This window comes from Geotrypetes seraphini, chromosome 6, assembly GCF_902459505.1.
Source record: "Geotrypetes seraphini chromosome 6, aGeoSer1.1, whole genome shotgun sequence".
NCBI lineage: Eukaryota > Metazoa > Chordata > Amphibia > Gymnophiona > Dermophiidae > Geotrypetes > Geotrypetes seraphini.
Window position 1 is genome coordinate 177,066,553 of NC_047089.1, and position 21,033 is coordinate 177,087,585.

A 21,033-nucleotide genomic window follows, 5' to 3' on the forward strand; every position below is an offset into this window, starting at 1 on the left:
ATTTTGCCCAAGGATCTAGAAGTTTCATAAGTATTCATAATTTTTTCCTGAAGAATGTATTTTTTTTCCTCTTTCTGAAGCGGAAAGAAATTAAAGGGCTTTTACAATTGATAAACACATGACGGGCAATATTTAAAACCACTTATGTGGTTAGCATCAAGTTCTGACCACATAAGGTTTTTCATTTTGATTTGTGGGAGTGTGTGGTGCAGTGGTTAGAGCTACAGCCTTAGCACCCTGAGGTTGTAGGTTCAAACCCATACTGCTCCTTGTGACCCTGGGCAAGTCACTTGATCCCCTCATTGCTCCAGGTAGACTAGATAGAGGTTGAGCCCACTGGGACAGATAAGGAAATATGATAAAGTATCTGAATGTAAACCACTTAGGATATAAGTAGAATATAAATAAATAAATACATTTGGAACTCTCAGGGTAGGTGAGAATTATGGGAGGTCAGTGAATGGGACCCTAGGAATGATGAAATTAAGCCGCTGTTTATAGAATGTATGCCTTTACCAGACAATTCTCTAAGCTAGGCACCCGCATTTACATATGCATATTTAGAATGATGGTATATGTGTGAACATTTGTGTAAATGCAAACATTCTATTCTGCAAATACCCGCATAATTTATATGGTGCATATTCGCAAAGGCAGCATACACACGGGCATATCAGTGAAGTGTCCAGTGGCATAGCAAGGGTAGGTGGTGCCCCACACCCTCCTCTCTACCTCCCAATCCTTCTGCGCCAATACCCTCCTCTCCGCCCCCTACGACACACTCACACCCTCCTTTCCCACCCTGTACCTCTTTAAATCTTCACCAGCGTGAGCAGCAGGCCCAGCGTGAGCAGCTTCTCCAGCCTGCTGCTCGCACTGGCATCAGCTTTCCCCTCTGGCGTCACTTTTGGCCCCGCGACCTGGAAACTAGGCTGGGGAATGGGGTTGGGAAAAGGAAAGGGAGGGAGTGTGTGTGGAGTGGGGGAGGGGACAGAGAGGTACCGGTGCCCTCAGCAAGATGGTGCCTGGGGCAGTTGCCCCCCTCCCTAACTACACCACTGGAAGGGTCATAGGCATGACTTCAACCTGCATGTGTAACTTATAGCACACTGTAAGTCACAAGGCTACCTTGCATTCATAAGAACTCACATTTATGCTAGCTCTATGGCAGGCATAAATATAGGCACCTAAATGGTAGGTGCATTGATACTGTTTCACCAGTATTCTACAACTGAACCTTGAAGCCTAGGTTCCTTTATATAATAGGATCCTACCACACCCTCAAGGAACCTAAATACAGGCACCCAGTTATAGAATGAAGAAATGGCAAAAATAACTTTATACTGATGTGTTACCTATACACTTCTCCCTCCAAATCTGCAGTTTCATTATCCGTGGATTCGGTTATTCGCAATTTTTTTTTTTTTAATAAAGCTGCATTCCGGACCTTCCCCACCTCCCTCCTGCCTTCCCCCTGGTGGTCTAACGGGCTTTCGGGGTAGGAACGATCTTCCTATTCTCTTGCCCCGTGCAGATCACTCATAGGAAATGGCTGCTGTGAGCTCCCGTTGTAGTCTCGAAAGACTACAGGAACTCACGGCAGCCATTTCCTATGAGTGATCTGCATGGGGTAGGAGTGTAGGAAGATCGCTCCTGCCCCGAAAGCCCGCTAGACCATCAGGTAAGGTCCGGGATGCCAGGGGGAAGGCAGGAGGGAGGCGGGGGTGGATCAGAGCCGGTCAAAAAGTTATTTACAAATTTTCAACATTCGCAGGCCGGCTCTGACCCTAACCCCCGCGAATACTGAGGGAGAAGTGTATTAATAATTGTCAGAATTGTGCAAGAGTTTTTTAGCATCATCCGGTTGATCCAAATAAGTCAACCAGGTAGAGGTATAAACATGCCCAGTGTCAAAGTGCAGACACTGTTTGACCAGAGTTTGATCCCACTTAGAAAGTTACCACAAAATCTGGTGGCATTCACAGCTGTCTGATGTAAAGTTCTTTGTGTAATATCAGAGGAAATCTAAATTCCTAATAGAGAATGACATGGGGAAAAAAATCTGTCCCCGTCACTGCACCGTCCCCGGCCTACCATCCTCTGCACCGCCCCGTCACCGCCGTTCCCTTCACCGCCCCGTCACCGTCATCACCATCCCTTTCACCGCCCCGTCACTGTCACCGCCATCCCTTTCACCGCCCCGTCACCACCACTGCCATCCCATTCACCGCCCCGTCACCGTCCCCGTCTAGCACCCATCTTCTTCCCTCCGCTCCCCCATAGTCTGGCATCTGTCTTCTTCCCTTCCAGCGTCTTCTCCCCACTCTGCCTTCCACATTTCCTTTCAGGGTCTGTTCCTCTCTACCCTCTTTCAATGTCTGTTCTATTCCTTTCCACCACCACCCTTCCCTCCCTCCTTTACCATCTGTTCCTTTCTACCATCCTTCTTTCATATCTTCTATCAGTCCCCCCACCATCACTAGCAGTCTCTCTTCTCCCTTACCATGAGCAAATAGAACTTCTGAAAATTGTATTGCTGAGGCATTATTTCTAGTACGCCTTTTTTTCCAGATGGATAATAACATCAATTTTATAATTCTTACTGTCTGCTCTGATTTCATTCACAATTTGGTTTGTGTTTTGTACCTGAGGATTCCATGAGGCATTTAACCTTTTCCTGTCTCTTCTGTGATTTCAAGTTGATTCCTTCAATAATGGAGTCTCAAGGCAGTAGCAGTTTTCTATTTTGGGCTCTTTTGACATTGTTTAAGGGATTTCTTGTACATTTGGTGCTGGTCTTCTTTGATGAGGTCACTTCAGAATCTATTTCCAAGGAAGAGAAACTTTTTCCCTTTCACCCCCTCCTTCCTTGTGTGAGCCGGAACACGTGGTCCCCGCAAGCAAGTAATTTTATATCATTTTCATTCTATTCATTCATAGAAATTAAAGTCTAGATAATGCCAGTCACATAACAAAACATGATTTTACAAAAATAATTCCCTGCACAGTCAAGCCTGCAAGGATTACTAGATGTCTTTCAGCAGCTCCCCTCCCTCCCTCCCCCTTACCTTTGTGGCCAAGTCAAAATGATCTACCAACAATAAAATTTTAAAAACACAAAGCACGCTGTACGCAGAGAAAATGTTAATTATCATTTATATTCCGCGGGTTTTCAAAGAGGTCAAGGCAGATGACTTTATGCAATGTCACCTCAGTAACAACTATACAAAAATATACAAATATTCCCCCTCCCTTTTTACTACTGCGATAGTGGTTTTTAGCGCAGGGAGCTGCGCTGAATGTCCCACGCTGCTCTCGACGCTCATAGGCTCCCTGCGCTAAAAACCACTATTGTGTTTTAGTAAAAGGGGGCCATAGTGCAAAATATAGACAGTAGATATAAATTCTCAAAACGGACACATTTTGATCACTAAGTTGAAAATAAAATCATTTTTCCTACCTTTTTGTCTGGTGATTTCATGAGTCTCTGGTCCTTCTTCTGGTTCTTCTTCTTTCTTCTCCTGCCTCCCCCTCTTTCTTTCTCTCTCCCCCTGGCTCCCCTCTTTATTTCTGCCTTTCTTTCTCTCTCCCCCTGGCCCCCCTCTTTATTTCTGCCTTTCTTTCTCTCTCCCCCTGGCCTCCCTCTTTATTTCTCTCTCCCCCGGCCCTCCTCTTTCTTTCTGCCTTTCTTTCTCTCCCTCTTGACCCCCTCTTTATTTCTGCCTTTCTTTCTCTCTCCCCTTGGTCCCCCTCTTTCTTTCTGCCTTTCTTTCTCTCTCCCCCTGGCCCCCTCTTTATTTTTTCCTTTCTTTCTCTCTCTCACCCTAGCCCCCACAAAGCCATCGTGCCAATTTCTCCACTTCCACGATTCTTTCCCTACCCTCACCCCCAAGCCAGCAGCCGATTTCTCCCTGCTCCTTCCCCGATGTCCTGATGTCCTGAACTTCATCGGGCAGCAGCAGCAGCATTCACTGCTGTTGCCCGCTTCAGGCCTTCCTCTCTCTCGGGTCCTGTCTTCATGAAAACAGGAAGTGGCAGGACCCGGCAGAGAACAAGGCCTGAAGCCGGCAACAGCAGCGAATTGTAAACGCTGCTGCTGCCCGAAGAAGGTAATGGAGCACGAGGCAGACCGCTTCTCCCCCTCCCAGCTGAACCCCCGCTGGCCCTCCTATCTCCCCCCCTCTGTGAACCTTTCCGACCCTCCCAGCGAGAGCAGCAAACCTCCTTCGCGGCTTTCTCCTCCCTCTGCCGCGTCACTGATGACATCATCAGTGATGCGGCAGAGGGAGGAGAAAGCCGACGCTACTGGAGGGAGGTTTGTTGCTTTCTCTGGGAGGGTCGGAAAGGTTCACTTGGGGGGGGAGAGATAGGAGGGTTAGCGGGGGTTCGGCTGGGAGGGGGGAGAAGTGGTCTGCCTCGGTGCTCCAAGGCCTGGCGCCATTACCTTTTTCGCCCCTCCCTTGGTACGCTACTGCTCTCCAGCTCTCCTTAGTTTGCCGGTTTTCTTTTTCGGCGACCGGCACGCTTTCAAAGAGCCGCGCACGCGCGGCTGCTCAAAGTTCAATCTTCTGCTCTGCTGCAACTTCCTGTTTCCAGTTGGGTCAGAGCAGAAGATTGAATACTGAGCAGCCGCGCATGCGCGGCTCTTTTGAAAGCGTTCCGGTCGCCGAAAAAGAAATCCGGCAAACTAAGGTGAGGTGGAGAGAGGAAGCTGGTTAAACGATCGAGCCGACGTGCGGGTGGGTGGGTGGGGGCTGCGGGGACCGCACGATCCTTTATGCCTCACTGCGGTGACAAGACCATTCACCTGAGGCAGGATCGAAACGTGCACGTCGGAACCCGCAAGCTGCAAGTTAAGTTTGCTTAGTTCTTTGGCTAAAAGCTCAGTAAACAGTGTGCTGAATGTTAGTGGTTTTTTCACAATACAAAAAGCATATATGAAATGATATAACGTCTTGTTTACTTTCCATGCAATGATTGGGCTGTGAGGCGTTTTTTTCTGGGGTTCACCCCAGTTTTCCCCTCCATGATTCTGAGTAATTAGTACAATGGCTATACCTAGGGTATGACTTGCTCCCAATATTGGCCCTGCAGGTTCTGATCAGAGTCTGAATCAAAGTAAAAAAGTCTTTGTGAACTCTGTTATATCATCCATATAACTCTCTGAATAGGTCTATAGAGTGATTTTTTCTCATTTCATCATTCAACTGCTCGGCTGAGGGTTGAATGACCCAGGTCAGGGCTCGGGCTACTCCAGTCCAGGTCTTACCCGGTCACAATATATACATGCTGCCAAAAGTTTTATTATATATGCTTGCTTGCCATATTCAGGCCAAATTAATATCTATCTTCAATAAATCATAATATATATTACCAGCTGGGCACTTTTTTACTTTGATTCAGACTCTGATCAGAACCTGCAGGGCCAATATTGGGAGCAAGTCATACCCTAGGTATAGCCATTGTACTAATTACTCTAATTAGGGTAATTATACAATCTTAATGCTTTTAAGCTATGTGAATTCTCCATGTCCCAACCAGAGCATGTGAATTCCCCTTCTCATATCCTATGTAAAATCAGCCTTCACAATTTTTCTCAGAACATATGATTTTAAAATTGCTCCCACATGCCTAATTTTTTAGCTATTATGTGAGTGATAAGCACCAGACTAACGGTCAATTAAGTACCCAACAATACTAAATGTAAGTCTTATAATCTACTGAATTTCACCTCTCTTATTCCTCTAACAATTTATTTGAGTGGAAGGATAAGACTTCAGATGCTCTTCTGAATATAGATTACCTGTCAGGCATATGTCTTCATTTTCTGGGCTAAACTATCACTATACACCCAAACAGGAGATTCTACCTCCTCAAGGTAGAACAAAGAAAAACAATGGTGCTCAATTTTTTTTTTATTCGCTCAAGACCCAACACGTATGTGTTTCGGCCATAAGGGGTACAAATATGGAAGTGTAAGGATGATCTCAGTCACCATCAAACAAAAACTGATCATTATCATTGTGTTCCCAATCACAATATATTGCTGTGAGACATGGACATACACAAAAGCAAATAGAAGAAAAATTGACGCCTTCGAGCTGTGATGCTGGAGAAGACTTCTCTAAATCCCATGAACAACTGGGATCACCAACAAAAATGTTCTTGACCATATAAACCCAGAGTTGTCCCTGGAAGACAAGATAACCAGACAGAAACTGACCTATTTTGGACATGTGATAGGGCGAATTCACAAGATAAAGGAAGCAGGGGAGACCAAAGGCCCATTGGCTGGATACCATCAAGAATAACATGAGAATGAATATCAAGCAATTGAAAGAAGTCATGGAAAATAGGGAAGCATGGTGAGGACTGGTCCACAGAGTATCCAAGGGTGAGACACAACTAAGTGGATAATAGTAGTATGAGGTGTAAAGTGCCAATTAATTAAGTCTATTAATCAATTAAGTTAGGTGCCTACATCAGATAGGTGCGCCGATGTGGGTATCTAACTTTAGGCTGACTATACAAAATTTGCTAGTATACCTTAATTAAAGTACATTAACATGTTGACATGGTAAACTAAATTATGGCTAAATTTGTACTGAACATTCAATAATTCTAGAATTGCTCATTGATCTGGTTGTAAATTGAGCCCAGCATCCAGTCTCTGACCATGATTGTGAGTTTTCAGTGACACTATATAGATAGGCCTAGATTCTATAAATGGTGCCATTGTTGGTGGCTGCCTTAAAAATGGCCGCCAATCATGTTTCAATCACATGGTGCTGTTTATAGAATTGTAGCTTTGGAAAAGGTAGGTGCTGGAAATGTAGGTCAGGGTTTTCAACCCCTACATTTCTGGTGTCTACCTTTCATGTGAATTGCACCTACAGAGGAACTTTGCAATGTCTAATGCCACTTCCAGTGTTAGACATGCCTACAGTGGCATTAGGCATTGTAAAGTGCCTCCATAGACACGATGCAGGTGCTGTTTTTTAAGACATAAGTAGGTGCCTACATTTTTCTTTTAAAAATACTTTTAAAGTTTTTAAAACTCTATTTTCAACTTAAGTTAGTTTGCCAGTAGGGTGACTACCAGTGCCTAACTTAAGACGCCATTTATAGAATAAGGACCATAGTGCTGCTGAAAATTCCCTCTAAATTCTCCAGCACTGTCTGGATGGTGCTAGGGTATAGCAAGCATGTTTTACATTCCTGAAAGATGTGATGGGTACTTATATAGTAGGATGCCTAATTATGGCACTTTTTAAAAGCTTTTTATATAAGAAAGTATGTGTCTACCTTCTGGTATGGAATACAAGTGCAAATGGCCTAAAACATGCTTATACCAGCCCTATAAATGGTGAGTTGGAACATACACAGTTTGTAGCATTCTATAATTAACGTGCATATTTATCCACTCCATTTGCACACCTACCAGCAAAATGTATGGTATCAAACCACAGCATGGGTTCAAAGACAGTAACGCAGAAGACAAAGGCGCGTGCCGACAACTGAGCGCAAGATGGAGGCGCGCGCTGAAGAAAAAGACTGTTTTTAGGGGCTGCGACGGGGGTTTTTGTTGGGGAGCCCCCCCACTTTACTTAATATAGATCACGGCGGCGTTGTGGGGGGCTTGGGGGGGTTGTAACCCCCTACATTTTAGTGAAAACGTAACTTTTTCCCTAAAAATAGGGAAAAAGTTGTTTTCAGTAAAATGTGGGGGGTTACAACCCCCCAAGCCCCCCACAACGCGGCGCAATCTGTATAAAGTAAAGTGGGGGAGTTCCCCCCCCACACCCCCCATCGTAGCCCCTAAAAACAGTCTTTTTCTTCAGCGTGCGCCTCCACGCTTTGCTCAGTTGTCTGCTCGCGCTTTTGACCTGACACCACAGCATGTACTTTGCCCCAGGTCATTTATGCATGTAAGTGGGCACTTACAAGCATAAATGACAACAATACTACCATCAGCGTGCCTTTATGCTACCGCCTTATGAAATTACCTCCACAGTGGTGATATTCAGTCACTACTCTGGATTCCATATGTGGTACTCGGAAATCTGTGCCTAACTTTGAGTGTAAATCTTTGATCTGTGCATAAATAAATTGAATAATCAGTGCTGAAACATCAATAATTGGGGCTAACCAATTCATGTTTATTGGCATAAAAAAAAAAATGCATCCATCTCACTGCACGGTGCCTAACTTCATTCGCACAGATCTGAAAAGGAGATGTGACCAAGGGTGTGTTGGGACATTCCAATGATTTGTGAACATAGTAACGTAGTAAATGATGGCAGATAAAGACCTGAATGGTCCATCCAGTCTGTTCATTACAAATACATGATTCAATTAACTTGGCTCTTCTTTGATATTTCTGGGTCATAGACTGTAAAGTCCACCTGGTATTATCTTAGGTTCCAAATGCTGAAGTTGCTGTCCAAGCTCACTCCAGCCTATCCAACCATCCTGTTTGTAGGATATCTGCATAAAGTCTGGCCAGTAACATCCTCATGTTCCAATAAAAATAAAAATCTGGGACTGAAGGTGTTTCTGGGCATGTTTAAAACTTTGGTCATGGTGAAAGTTGGTTGGAAGTTAACAGGATAAAGTTATTCACATAATTTTATCTGGATGTATTTACTACAGAGCGCAGACTAGCGCCCATAAGTTCCAATGACTGTCCAATTAAAGTTAAGTGCATAACATTATTGAGTTAACCTGAATGCTCACTGGCCTTTTGAATATCAGTCCCAGCAAACCTTAAAAAAAGCTCTTCCAGTCTTGCTTCAAGTTTGATTTCAAGGACTCTACATTCTTCTAAGTTCTGAACTGACATTTTGTTTAAATATTGTCAAAGTGAAAACTTAAAATATGACATCATAGAATCTTTACCTTTTTTTTTTTGGCTCTAGACCATTAAATATCTACTTATTGAATCTCCATATTATTCTGGCAAATATACAGCATTTTATTTATGAAAACAATACCCATTATGATCATGATGTGAACTATTTATGTTATATCAGTAGCTTTATATTGATCATAAGCATTGTTTCTTTTTAATTAATCAACCTTGGGGTCCTTTTATCAAGCTGTGGTAGGGGTTTAACGCATGTTAAACCGCTAGCTGCTAACGCCTGCATTGAGCAGGCGTTAGTTTTTTTAGCCGGCCGCAGGGGTTAGCGTGCAATGAAATGTCTGACGCGCTAACCCCACTAGTGCGGCTTGATAAAAGGACCCCCTTGTCTTTGAAGTTGAAGTGTTAAGTAGAAAATTATGAAAACAACTAATATCATCATAAACAAATACAACCCTTGTAGTACAAATACTGTGTTTACCGACATAGTGTTTCCTGGATTGCATTTGAGTAAACATGGGAGGAATTTCAAGTCACAAAAGACCCATTGGTCACAGCAAGAAATTTTTTTTTTTTTTTAAGAGAGCCAAAACTGACTCTTACTTAGCATATTAATTACTCTACTTGGGAAGGTCACAGTGCTAATTTAATAAATCTTTAGGGCCCCTTTTACAAAGCTACGGTAGTGATTCTTTCGTGGCAATTGCACTGAAGCTCATTCAATTCCGATGGGCTTTGGTGCATTTGTCATGGGAGAATCGCTTCCATGGCTTTGTAAAATGGGCTCTGAGTATATAAATTGTTCTACGGTGTGACTCAATATGAAAAATCAACCCAGCAACAGCAACTAAGGGGCTCTTTTATTAAACCATGGTCACATTTTTAGCTACGGTAGCTTACCATGGGATTTTACTGCCTAGTAGCAACTTCTTTACCATTTCACTTGTTGGGGGCATTTCCACTCTCTCTATTGCAGGCCATGCATTATCATTCAGATTAATGCACAACACATGCTCCTGGTTAATATGGAAGCTCTTACCAATAGATTCTACATAGGTCACTCACGGGTTGGGTGTGCAAACTTAGCCATGGATCCCAGATCCAAGTGCAAGCTAATTGGTTAATGAGCCATTAACAATCAATAATTGGTGCTAACTGGCACTCATTTAGAGTAATGTGTGTATTTTAATTTTTATAGCATGCAACTCAAAAGGGTGTGTGGCCATGGGAGGGGCATGAGAAGGTCAGGGGCATTCCCAGAATTTTAGTGTGATGTTTTAGTAAAAGGGTCTTATTTTATTCAATTTTCTCCTAGGGGAGCTTGGAATGGTTTACACGAATTTATTCAGGTACTCAAAAAACATTTTTCCTGTCTGTCCCAGTGAACTCACAATCTATCTAATGTACCTTGGGGAATGGGGAGATCAAGTGTCTTGCACAGGGTTACAAGGAGCAGCATGGGTTTGAACCCACAACCTCTGCCATTAATTGTGCACCTGCATTTCAGAAGGCACGCATGCACAAGCCCATAGTTGGGCATGAGATCTGTGCTAAGCTAGTATTATGTAAAAGGTGCTCTGAGTAGAGTGCCTTTTGCAGAATTTGAGTTTAAAGTGGATCTTCCCTGTGTCTAACTGGCACCATTTACTGAATTTCCCTCTTAATGCCTCCTATTTAGGATGCGGTAAGTGGTCCCACGTTAACTTTGCATTAAACAGCATGCAATAAGCATAGTGTGTTAACTGCCAAATGCCTTCCACGGGGGTTTAAATATGGTTGTGTAGTTGACTTATTAAATTATGTTGCTGAAGAAAATAGCAGATCAAAAAGACAGGGTATGACTTTTCTCTTCCTTAAAGGAGAGTTCTAGTTTGATAAGCAAATGGCAGGTGGTTTTAGACCAATGAGGTCCTGTTGAAAGCTTTCATATACTGGGAAGGATTCCCAGAATGATTCAAAGATCAAACTGACTATCAAGATAAGACAACACAGTTAAATGTCCTGAATACAGGACTTTCCATGGTAATGTAACTATGGTAAATGATGTAGACAATCGTTCAAGTCAGAACAGCTTAGTGCAAGGTTCTTGGCAACAAATAAACACATAACAAATGTTCTATTGAGGGTTTTGATTTTTGTGTGTCGAAAGGAAGAACACTGGAATTATTTCAGAAATCTGACAAATGGCTATAGGATTTGTCAAGCCATTTCTAGTACAAAAATCTACTACAAAAATCTAGCAGCTGTTGATGTTGTTCAAAAAGGTTCCGTTGTTAGAAGGTATTTTAAAATAAAAGCTCCAAAGTGGGATTGAGAATATTGTATTTTTTTTTTTTTTTTTGGTACATCCATCTAATAAATCCCTTTATTGTATAGATGCATAATTGTATCTTCTATAATCTTTGAGTTTCAGTATTTAGTAACATTTATTAGATCAAATATCAAAATTAATTGAGGAAAAACCAAGTTTTAAACAAAATTAAGTATTTAAACTTGTTGCTGTAGTAAATCTACATAGCCAGCAGTATATATACTATATGCAGATCAGAAAATTCTTCATGTATTGTTAGCTTTTTATATGGTTTATTCTGAAAATGTGGCAAATGAGTGCTGGACTAGCCTGGACAGATCATTTTCTAAAATGCTAGCAGAATCTGAGATGTCCCAACCTGGACGTCCCAATACTGATATCTATGATCTATCTAAAATCCACTTTCACATGTGTTTTATGATATGGATATGGGATCTCTAGTTGTTTATAAATAAGAGGCAACTATCTTGATCATGCCCTCTTCTGAATCAGGGGAGGATGCGAGGAATCAATAGGGAATGTGGGAGGGAGGTGTGTATGTGGCGGGGGGGAGTGATTTACAGGCAGTGGATTTTTTTATATTCTTTATTAATTTTCAAAACCACAACAGTGCAATACAACCAGTGCAACTCATAATAATACAGTAAAAGCACATTCATCTTTGTCATGTTCATAATCATCCATTTCCCCCCCCACCTACCCACCCATCCACCCAAACAATTATCATTCTGTATAACATAAACATATATTATCATAAATATCCTATCTATTCTGAATAATGATATCTTCACACCCATCCCAATTATAAATATTCAAAAATCAATTTATGACATAAAGAATCCCTCTCCCCCCCTGCCCTGGATATGTACCATAGTAAAGAACAAACTGATTCACAGTCAACAAACAATTACAATGAGGTAACAAAGGATGCCAATGGGCCCCATATTAATTTAAATATATTACCATGTCCTAAATTTTCAGCATTTATTCTTTCAAATCTATAACTAGAGCAAAGACTTGCCCACCAGGACGAAAAATTTAAACAATCACATTTCTTCCAATTTCGGGTGATCATCTGGATGGTTATCCCAGTCATTCTAAGGAAAAGATGACTTTTATATTGATCTATAAAGGGTTTAACATGTAATATTGTACCATAAATAACTGCTTCATACGTTAGAGGAACTGATGATTCCAAAGTGTTATTTATTTTACCCCATACTGGCAGAGGATTGAGACTGAACTGCTGAGAGTGAGAGAGATGAATGAGGCTATTTTGTTGCTTTAAAAGTGATAGTACATATTCCTGCTTGGGATAAGAGAAAATTTATTTTTAATTTATGATTTTTTTCCAAACTTTAAAACAGATTCTGGCTTACAATTAATTGAGGGGGTGGAGGGAAGCTTGCTGCAGAAAGCACTCAACATGGGACCTCTAAATTTCAGCTATGATTTTTTGATCCAAATGATATAAATGGTCTCTCCAAGAATTGATTTATTTACAGATATTTGGGCATTGGTTGAAAGGTAATCGCTTAGAGGTCCTTTTACTAAAGTGTGCCACCTGATGTACACCATAAACACCAATATATAGGGAGTTATAATCCTTATATATGTAAGCCTAATTCCAAAAGTTTCTAAGGTCATACAATCCTCAGCGAGGCCACTCAATATATGTTCATAGTAGGTGGCTTTACACCTCCTCTCGTCATTGGATCCTTATATTTTAATTTCTTTTATGTTCTTTTATGCTTTTTATAAACTTTTATTCTTTTTTGCTTAAATACTTTATAAATATCAGCTAAAATAGGTTTACTTAGCTTAGTCAGCTCAATTTCTGGTCTCGGGTCACAGAACAGGGGATAACCAACATGTTTCACCCATGTGTTCTACAACGGTTTTTTCAAGGCTATCACTCCCCATAACTTTCACTCCATTCCAAACAGACCAATTTCCTCTCCTGATATACCCTGGCACGATGACTGCTCTGTACTGCTCTAATGGTCATAGAGTTCTTATCAGTATCAGAGCAGCGCAGAGCATTCAGCATGCCAGCCGGAGTTAAAAACCTTTTGCACAGTTTTGTAAAAGGGGAGGTTAATGCATGCTACTGATGGGCATTTTAGCACTTACTCTAATCTTAAAATCTCTGATTTTGCTTCTAGCAGATTCTTCTGTTTCTTTTGTGTGTGTGTGTGTGTGTGTATTATGTTTGTTGACAGCAAGCATAGGTACACACAGGGCTCCTTTTATAAAGCCACGCTAGGGCCTTAACACATGGAATAGCACGTGCCAAATTGCCCCGCGCGCTAGCCGCAACTGCCTCCTTTTGAGCAGGCGGTAGATTTTCATCTAGCGCGTACTATAGCGCACGCTAATCCGGTGCGTGCGCTAAAACGCTTAGCGCACCTTCATAAAAGGAGCCCACAGTGTACACGTCATCGCAAAACAGTACAACAGCGAAAGGCAATATACATGTCGAAGCAGAATGTTCCTAAATTTTCCTTGACGGATGGAGTTGATATTCCAATAGTATATAAATTGCGAAATTTAGGTGTTATGCTTGACTATCGCTTGTCTATGAGATTTAAAGTTTCCAAAATTGGGAGCTCAGTGTTTTCTAAACTGAAACTGGTGAGAAAATTGAGAGACTTTTGGGGGCTGATTCTATAAATGGTGACTGAAATGGCATGTGCCTGGGAAAATGTCGACTGTCATGTGTTTATGAAATTTAGTCACCACTTGGAGAATCGCAGCTACGGATGTCTAATGATGAACTTACAAACATCTGTTACAACTGAAACTGGCTTGAATATTACCTTAGACCAATCAATGCTCAATATGTAAATAAATGGTTTCTAAGGTACTCAGTAAACGTCTTATGTCACCTTAATAAATGTTTTCAATAATTTTCTAGTCTGTTTAATAGACCTCAGAACCACCACTCCTCCATCCCACCGAAGTGTAATCACGGGGAGATGCAAGTGGTGCGCCGCTGGACACAATGCTATTGTTCCAAAATTATAGGACAGTTTAAAGATATTTTTGTAGCAAGAAATGCTCATCAGACCCTGACTGTTTTTAGTATGTCAACAACAACAAGACACTCCTGATTTGCCAAACAAATCCTAAACTAGAAAAAACAAGGAAGGCAACCAAGTCACATCAAGGTCTGCGTGATGGAAGCTCACAGTGCCAGACTTGTCTCACAACTTATAAGCCAAATACAGTGTAACATGTCAAAAAAGCATGTCACACTGTATAATGTTGTAGGGCGCTCTCAGTGTGAACCCTCAGTGATAGGAGCGCAGCTCCAACACTTCACTTCTGGGTCAAGGCAATAAGCCTCCACCCACACACCATCATCGAGCGCCCTGTGTGTGCAAGAATCAAAGCAATCAACAATCAAAGTGAGTAAATAAAACTCAACACAACACAAACAACCTGAGCGACCCCCACACAAACCCTGCCAGCCAAACCCCCTCAAAAAGCACGCACAAAATCACAACAAAATCAAAAACCATACCAAAAAGTGAAGAACATATCCAAAAATAAACAATACTTATCCAAAATTGTCACACCAACGGAAAAACCGCGCCAGGAGGAAAGGTTCAACCGCGCTGGTTTCGGTTGGAGCCCTTCTTCAGGAACCTGGCCTCCAACAGAACACGAGCAGAGAGGACGGCTGGAGGGCGGGGTGCCCGGGAGGGAGAGCACACCAGCTAAAACAGATCTGCAGGTGACATCATGCACGAACCAACCAATCATGCTGTGCCAGCACTCAACACAATCATAACCACAAAAAGGAACAGAGAAAGAAAGAGGGAGGGAACAAAGAACACCCACCAATAGAAACACCACAATCAGAAAAGTTCCTGAGGGTTCACACTGAGAGCGCCCTACAACATTATACAGTGTGACATGCTTTTTTGACATGTTACACTGTATTTGGCTTATAAGTTGTGAGACAAGTTTGGCACTGTGAGCTTCCCCCACGCAGACCTTGATGTGACTTGGTTGCCTTCTCTGTTTTTAGTATGTGACAGTAGTAAAGTGTTTGGTTTTATATATAGTACAGTGGTGCCTCGCATAACGAACGCCTCGCACAGCGAACGCTGCGCACAACGAACTTCAGGTCTTGCTTCCTACAACGAACTTCGTTTCACACAACGAAGTCGCCCGAGCTGCATCCTTCCGCGCAGGCACTGTGCTTAACTGCCCTCTCTCCGCCTGGCTCCCTGTGCAGTGGCGGACCGTCGGCTCGCAGGGGCCCGGCGCCTACTGCTGATGCGTTGGGGGGGGGCGGAGCTACTCTCGCCGCTTCCCCGATGCTAGAAAAATAACAGCTTTGTTCTCTCTCACCATTGGCATTCTGTTTACATATTGAAAGAAACAGGAAAAAAAAAGCTTATCCATTAAGACCATTTTGTAATAAGTATAAACTAGTACTGTATTATAGACAGAATGATCTGCCCAAAGAAATGGACAACATTTTCAACCATGCAGGCATTTAAAAAATGAACAGTTAAGTCCCAGTTTTTGCCGCTGAGACTCTGCCCTCTCTCACTGTAAAATTAGACTCTACTTAGTCTGTCTTTAAATTTAAAAAATGTGTGTTGTTTTAAAAAACAATTATGTTTTTAGATGTATCTAAATAAAAATAATAACAAAAAATTTATCTTTTTTTATGTCATCTTAGCATATTTTATGCTACAGAACGAATTATTTTTTTTAACATGTATTGTTATGGGAAAACGCGTTTCACATAACGAACTTTTCGCATAACAAACTTGCTCCTATCAAAATGTATACTGTGAATGTTCTTACTGTAAATAGTTTAAAAGCCTATACAGTATTTGCAATCTATAAATTTACATAAATAAATTAAAGCATATCAAAATGTATTTTCAAAGGTTCTGCCAGAAATGTAAGATGAGAACATAAGAGTAAGCTTACTGGGTCAGACCAATGGTCCATCAAGCCCAGTAGCCCGTTCTCACAGTGGTTAATCCAGATCACTAGTATCTGGCCAAAACCCAAAGAGTAGCAACATTACATGTTACTGATCCAGGGCAAGCAGTGGCTTCCCCGATGTCTTTCTCAATAACAGACTATGGACTTTTCCTCCAGGAAATTGTCCAAACCTTTCTTTAAATCAGCTAAACTATCAACTCTTACCACAACCTCTGGCAATGCGTTCCAGAGCTTAACTATTCTCTGAGTGAAAAAATTTCCTCCTATTGGTTTTAAAAGTATTTCTCTGTAACTTTGAGTGTCCCCTAGTGTTTGTAATTTTTGAGGAAGTGAAAAATCAATCCACTTGTACACGTTCTTCTCTACTCAGGATTTTGTAGACTTCAGTCATATCTCCCCTCAGCCATCTCTTTTCCAAGCTGAAGATCCCTAACCTTTTTAGTCTTTCCTCATACGAAAGGAGTTCCATCCCCTTTATCATCTTGGTCACTTTTCTTGAACATTTTTTTAGTGCTGATATATATTTCTTGAGATAAGGAGACCAGATTTGAACACAATACTCCAGGTGAGGTTGCACCATGGAGTGATACAGAGGCATTATAATATTCTTAGTCTTGTTAACCATTCCTTTTTTAAATAATTCCTACCATATTGTTTTCTTTTTTGGATGACGCCACACATTGGGTGGAAGGTTTCATCGTATTGGCTACAATGACATCCAGATGATTTTCTTGGGCGCTAAACCCCAAGGTGGACCCTAGCATTCAGAAACTGTGATTTGGGTTATTCTCCCAATGTGCATCACTTTGCATTTGTCCACATTAAATTTCATCTGCCACTTGGACGCCCACTCTTCCAATTTCCTAAGGTCTGCCTGCAATTTTTAACAATTTGCACGCGTTTTAACAACTTTGAATAGTTTAGTGTCATCTGCAAATTTAATCACCTCATTTGTCATTCCAATTTTCAGATAATTTAGAAATAAATTAAATAGCACAGATCCCAGTACAGATCCCTGCGGCACTGCACTCCACTCCACTGTTTGCTCTCCTCCACTGAGAAAAATGACCATTTAACTCTTCCCTTATGAAAATTAGATAGATCGCTTTTTACAGTATATCTCCTTAAGAGGGCAACTTATATCTCTGTGCAGTGCTGGCACATTTTCAAGAAGTCCAATTTAGTGTTTCTTTTTCATAATTGCACTGAAGCTGTTGCAGTGGGGAATCATTACAGGTACAAAGTAGACATGGTAAAAACAATGCATGTGGTCTTCAAAATAAAATCTTCCCCTCTGCAGTATCAAGCTCACTCTAATGTCATCCTTGCTACTTACTCTTTTTCCCAAATAAGAGGGAAAATTTCAAATACGATTTACCCCTCAAATATAAATACTTATTTTTCACAGATATATCTTAGAAAATGTCACTAAATTTATATTTTCCTCTATGAAAAGATTTGTTAGAAAAAAAAGGTTATTATTCATTTTTGATACAATAAATGAAATGGAAAAAGTTTGAATTATTTTAACACTTATTTGAAATCCATTTAAATGGAACAGTGACTTTTCAAAAAAATAAAAGGAAAATAAAATGAATGAATTAAAAAAGGTAGAAAAAATGTGCTTTCACTGACAGGTCCGGTGCGGTAGCCGATTTAGCGTGCACTAAATGCTAATGTGTCCATAGACTATAATGGGCGTATTAGCGTTTAGCGCATGCTAAATCGATTAGCGTGCCTTTGTAAAAGAGGGTATGTGGCTTGGCTGGATGCTATTTTATGGATGGTTAATTAGAAATTTGTCTTTTGTCTTGTCTTGCAGGTTTCCTTAGTACTGGGGATCAAGCTGCAAAAGGCAACTATGGATTACTTGACCAAATCCAAGCTTTACGGTGGATAGAGGAAAACATTGGAGCTTTTGGGGGTGATCCAAAAAGAGTGACCATCTTTGGATCAGGGGCAGGAGCATCCTGTGTTAGTCTGCTGACTCTATCCCATTATTCAGAAGGTAAAGATACCAGACTCTGTAAGACTCATAACTCACTGTGCCCAGTCTTTAAAGAAAGCCTATGACAGCCTTAGTGCAGAGGTAGTTTCACACACGTAAGCATGTACAATAAAACAAAACAAAACATTATTTTATTTGCATCTAAACTGAATAATTGATTTTGTCCCCAACTTTTTACCACATATTTGTTGATTTATTTAGTTCTCTTGATCATTTCTTATATTCATTACTTTGGGAATATTTAATGTGCTCCAAGGCACCAGTGATAATTGAATAAACATGCAAAGTTTGAATTGCTTCAGAGCAAAGGGCAGAATCATCCCTGTATCGGAGTAAAAGTAATACAGTTGCTGTGTTACTCCACTTGAATGGGTAGAAATATGCACAAATAGATGTATGATTGTATGGTGGTGGTTTTTATTGGACTAGATCCTGAAAGCTAGCCAAGAAATGCATTAAATTGGTTCAGTGAAACTTGATCTTAATTTCTAACCATTCGGTATCACAGCAAACCTGCTCTTTGTAGACTTCTACCTTCCTCAGCAGGAAAAGCCCATGCTTTATTTTCATTATTTCAATCTCTTGGCTATGTTAAGGGCCCCTTTTACAAAGCCATGGTAGCAATGCTGCCATGGTAAATGCACCGAAGCCCATAAGAATTGAATGGGCTTCGATGCATTTACCATGACAACCTCACTACTGCAGCTTTGTATAAGGATCCTTAAGTAAAGTGCAGCACCAAAATAGTGTGCATTAATGCAGTCAATACACTTGGGGGCCATTTTGCTAAAATACACTAAAAAGTGTCTAGCGCTATTATTAACATGTAGGTTTCCCAAGCAACTGAGGCCACTTTTAGCATGGCTGTAAAATGGCTGCATTTTCTGAATTAATGGCCATGTACCGCCACCTATTTTCTAGGTAGTAAGGCTCAGATTATATAAACAGCATCAGTATCAGCAGCTGCCTAAAAATAGCCACCAATCGCTTGTCAATCACGCATTGGTGCAATTTAAAGAATCATGGATGGTTTTCAAACAGGTGCCTTAAATATAGGCCAGCATTTTAAAGGTCTACATTTAAGGCGTCTGTCTTCCACCTATGGAAGTTCCTAGGGTCGCCTAAGGCAGGGGTAGGCAATTCCGGTCCTCGAGAGCTGGAGCAAGGTCAGGTTTTCAGGATATCCACAATAAATATGCATGAGATAGATTTGCATCTCAAGGAGGCAGTACATGCAAATCCAACTCATACATATTCATGGTAGAGACCCTGAAAGCCTTACCTGGCTCTGGCTCTCGAGGACTGGAATTACCTACCCCTGACCTAAGGACACGTAAGGCCATTTCCAGCATAAACCACGCCCATGCAGCCTAAGGTTTCCTTAGACATGCCTAGATGCTTCCATAGGCATGTGAATGGCACCTTCAACATAGGCACTATTCGCCACATCAATTAAAAAAAAAAGTGTGTCCCAATTGGTTAGTTAGATGGAGGTAGGATGCCTACCACCGCCTAACTGGGACGTTGTTACTAGAATACGGGCCTCAGGGCTCCCATGCTAACCATGCACTAATCATGTAGCATGTGGCGATATAGCTGCACTAACTGATTAACTCAGAGCATGACTATTCTCCACCCTAAACATTGTGGTACCGCCAGTGCCGGCTTGAACGATGGCCCCGGTCGGCGCCCAGAATAGCCTGTGCCCAACGCGCCTCCAGGAGATGCTGGAGGTCCTGCTGGTTTCCAATCAACAAAATAAAACAAATCAGGAACAATAAAGTTCTTATATAACCGAGTCTCAATTTATTGAGTGCCTTGTCTCCTAAGTCCAGGGATTAGATCATTTACTTCATGAATAAACAAAAACATAGAAAAACAAAAATATCCGGGCTGTAAAACCATAAAGCCCTTACCTTCCTTGCAGGTATCAATAGGTCAGTAATTCAATAGTCTATAATAGTCCAGCCCTAATAATCCTGCAGTCCCAAGTAGGGCAGTAATAAGACTATTATACCTTCTCAGTTGTATGCAAGTGTCCAATTAGGCCTGGCTTGCAACAGGCCTGCTCCAACCAACTTAATAAGCAGTTGGTGGGGGAGGGGAGTAGCCGAATCCACTTCTTTAGTATACTTGCCACAAATGGCCCCACAATCCCACCCAAGGATCTTGTGTGGATTCTCCCCTAACTACTATCCCTTCACACAGTTCATAACATTGTCCAGAATAAGCCACACAAAGGCAAAAAGGTAAAAATGTTACAAACAAAAATGAACCTGGTTTTAATGCTACCAGCTTCTGGCACCTCAATAGCCTTGAGCCTAGCACTGCTCAACAGGCTTCCAACAGGTGCCTACAGGTTTCAAAAGAAAACAAAAACCAGCAAAACAAAGTTCATCAAGTTAAGCACAGCCAAAAAGATAAAGTTACTGCACTTAGCTCAGATCCATTGCTGTGGCATCTGGTTCCATGGAAGCGTCCAAAAACTCCATGGGCTCCAGGCTGGCTAGCTGGTTGGCTTCAGGAACAGGGGCTGCATCTACCATTTCGATGTCCTGGTTCCTCTGAGGTTCAGGAGACAGGTCCTGGGAACCTCCTTCCTGGGCTGACCCAGGGTAAACTGACTTGTTCCTTCTCAGTGCTGCCTCTAAAGCACTGAGTCGACCATGCCCTGTTCTGTGAGGGGGCAGGGCAGCCTGTAGCTGTTGCTGGGATTTTCCTGGGACTCTAATTAGGCCCAGTTGCTGTGAATTACCTAAGCTTGTGTTCTGACTCTTAGGCAGTTGCTTTGTATGAGGCACCTCCCTCTGCCCCAGGCTGTTCTCCCCATATCCCTCTCCTCCCCAGGGTTTTGTAACCTGAGTTTTAAATGGGAAA

General features: G+C 41.7%; 1 protein-coding gene across 4 annotated transcripts in view; it reads left to right on the forward strand.

Annotated features, from left to right (window-relative positions):
• NLGN4X (neuroligin 4 X-linked) overlaps positions 1–21,033 on the forward strand; it is a 423,295-nt gene that overhangs the window by 326,682 nt on the left and 75,580 nt on the right. For all 4 annotated transcript variants that reach the window (XM_033949828.1, XM_033949831.1, XM_033949830.1 and 1 more), the window contains one exon: positions 17,971–18,156. In XM_033949828.1, the coding sequence (XP_033805719.1) occupies positions 17,971–18,156 (186 nt within the window). The remainder of the gene's footprint in view (positions 1–17,970; positions 18,157–21,033) is intronic.